The sequence below is a fragment of the Crocodylus porosus genome, unplaced genomic scaffold (genome assembly GCF_001723895.1).
Source record: "Crocodylus porosus isolate Cpor-Errol unplaced genomic scaffold, CroPor_comp1, whole genome shotgun sequence".
NCBI classification, from domain to species: domain Eukaryota; kingdom Metazoa; phylum Chordata; order Crocodylia; family Crocodylidae; genus Crocodylus; species Crocodylus porosus.
In genome coordinates, this window is record NW_017728939.1 from 1,061,192 (window position 1) to 1,063,578 (window position 2,387).

At 39.0% G+C, this 2,387-nt stretch overlaps 1 protein-coding gene across 12 annotated transcripts in view; it reads left to right on the top strand.

Annotated features, from left to right (window-relative positions):
* SRRM1 (serine and arginine repetitive matrix 1) overlaps positions 1-2,387 on the top strand; it is a 27,301-nt gene that overhangs the window by 7,755 nt on the left and 17,159 nt on the right. For all 12 annotated transcript variants that reach the window (XM_019547618.1, XM_019547617.1, XM_019547619.1 and 9 more), the window contains 3 exons: positions 1-103; positions 1,578-1,708; positions 2,114-2,314. The exon at positions 1-103 is cut by the window's left edge. In XM_019547618.1, coding sequence (XP_019403163.1) covers positions 1-103; positions 1,578-1,708; positions 2,114-2,314 — 435 coding nt within the window. The remainder of the gene's footprint in view (positions 104-1,577; positions 1,709-2,113; positions 2,315-2,387) is intronic.

The following is a 2,387-nucleotide window of genomic DNA, read 5'->3' on the forward strand; positions in this document are numbered from 1 at the left end:
CATGGGTGAACTGTGGCCGCTGCTGCTAAGTGCACAAGAAAACATAGCTGGTATTCCCTCTGCTTTCCTGGAGCTGAAGAAAGAAGAGATAAAACAAAGACAGGTAGAATTTTAATACACCTATTGTAGGAATTGCAAGAAGGTTGCTTGTGTATGTTTTTATTTGCTGCCAGGTATTAGAATTGCCAGAAGCTTGCCCTTTTCAGAGCTCTTCCATTTTGGTAGGAAATGTGTCACTTCTGTAATTATTATATACGTGTTTTTAGTGCATTGAAAAAATGTACTCATTTCCACACACAAACTGAAGTTTAATTTTTATATGATAGAAAAAAAATGAAACCATATCCCAGTGTGAAAGCCATATCCCAAAGAAGAGCAGAGAGAATTTAATGTAACTTTTGCAACTACATCTATATTTTATTCAGTGTAGTTGTTGGATCCTAATTTGCTTTGTATTCATTGTTATATTAATGTCAACTTGAGATCTGTGTTGCTTAAACTAGCTGGCACCTAAGGAACAGTGTTGCAAATTTGAATGAATCTTTTCAAAGTCAGCTGGGCATAGTAGTGTATGAAGTGCTAATAATATCTCATTTTTAGGTGGTTGGTTTCCAAGATAAAATACAATAAATATTTAATTTCATAAAACACTGTGGGACTGACTCTTTGAAGTGGTGTTTTCAGTTATCTTATGGTATTTCTTCCGGGCTAGACTTCTGAAAAGTTACTTCTTGTCCCCTATTTTGCGTTCTGACTATTCCAGCTTAGCTGACATTCATTTACATACTAATAGTTTGAAGTAGGCATTTTACAATTTGGCTTATACTGACTAGCTGGGGGAAAACAATCTGTTGATATTTAATGACGTTTAGTTTAGTACCATTCTTGTACTTGGCTGCTAAGTCAGCATAGTGTGTTAAATGCTCTGTGTGCTGTCCAGAGCCTCAGGTGCATTTGTCGTGTTATATATGCCCTTTCATCTCTACAAAAAGCAAGCGTGCATATGTTCTTGCCATCTATAGCACCAGAAAGATGGTGGATCTGCCACAAACTGGTTGCTATTTTTAACAGGAACTTTTTGTCAGAGTTTCATAGTTAGTAGGGTCAGAAGGGACCTGAGCACATCATCAAGTCCAACCCCCTGCCATTGGTCATGTTTGTAGCAGTGCATGTAACATGTGGACAGTTGTGTCTAGCATGCAGGGGGGCTCTTGTTCCCCCAGTATTCCACTGTGCTCCACTTTCCTTCCCTCCTGCCCTTCCCCAGGGTGGGGTGAGAGGGAGTGTAGCTGTCCCCCTGACAGTCTACAGGGGAAGAGCTGCAGCCCAATCAGGACCTGACCAGAGGGCTCTGAAGTGTGTAAGCCGCCCATAGCACTGTAATTTCTGTAGAGCTACAAAGCCTTGAAGCTGCGTTATGTGCCTTTCCTTTTGCTGAATATGTGTAATTTACACGGATTTATGAAACAGCTGTAAGTGTTTGTTTTAACACAAGTTTTTGGTTGCTTAAAACAAATGTTTATGGTAATTTCTGTGTGGTGCTTCTCAATTAAGTACCTAATATACTCCTAATTTAGATTGAGCAAGAGAAGTTGGCTTCTATGAAGAAGCAAGATGAGGACAAGGACAAGGATAAGGACAAAGACAAGAGGGACAAGGAAGACAAAGACAGCAGAGAAAAAAGGGAGAGATCCAGAAGCCCAAGAAGGTTGTATTTAATACAGTGGTTGTATTTAATAGAGTGGTCACTTAAATATACCAATAATGCAAATTGTACAAATCCTACATGTTTACAACCAGTCCAACTTATTACCGTACATTAATAGAAGATAAATGACTGGAATAGTGGCATAAGCAATGTTTGTAATTGTAAGGATGTTGCATTGTCACAGTGAGGGCCATTTTCAGTGATAATAGCTTTTGTCCAGATTTTCTGTTAACTGCAACTGATTTCAGTCTAAACTTAAATGCTATAAAAACCAAAAATCCAGAATAATTCTGCATTTTGTTTGTACAGTGAGTAGAGAGTATGGCTGTAACATATATGGAATTTAATTTTTTTAAGTGTGTTCCTAAAAGGATGCAGGATTTGAATGTGAATTCTTCTTCTTAGACGCAAATCAAGATCTCCTTCCCCTAGAAGGAGATCGTCCCCTGTCAGGAGAGAGAGAAAACGCAGCCATTCTCGATCCCCTCATCACAGAACTAAGAGCCGTAGCATCACCCCTGCACCAGAAAAGAAAGAGGAGACTCCAGAGCCAGAGCCTTCTGTAAAAGCAAAGGAAACTTTGATTCAAGAGGCAACCTCAACTAGGCAAGTACCAGAGTTGATTTTTACCTTGGAATTAATTTACCATAGGGAATTGTTATTGTTCTGTAGAGTAATG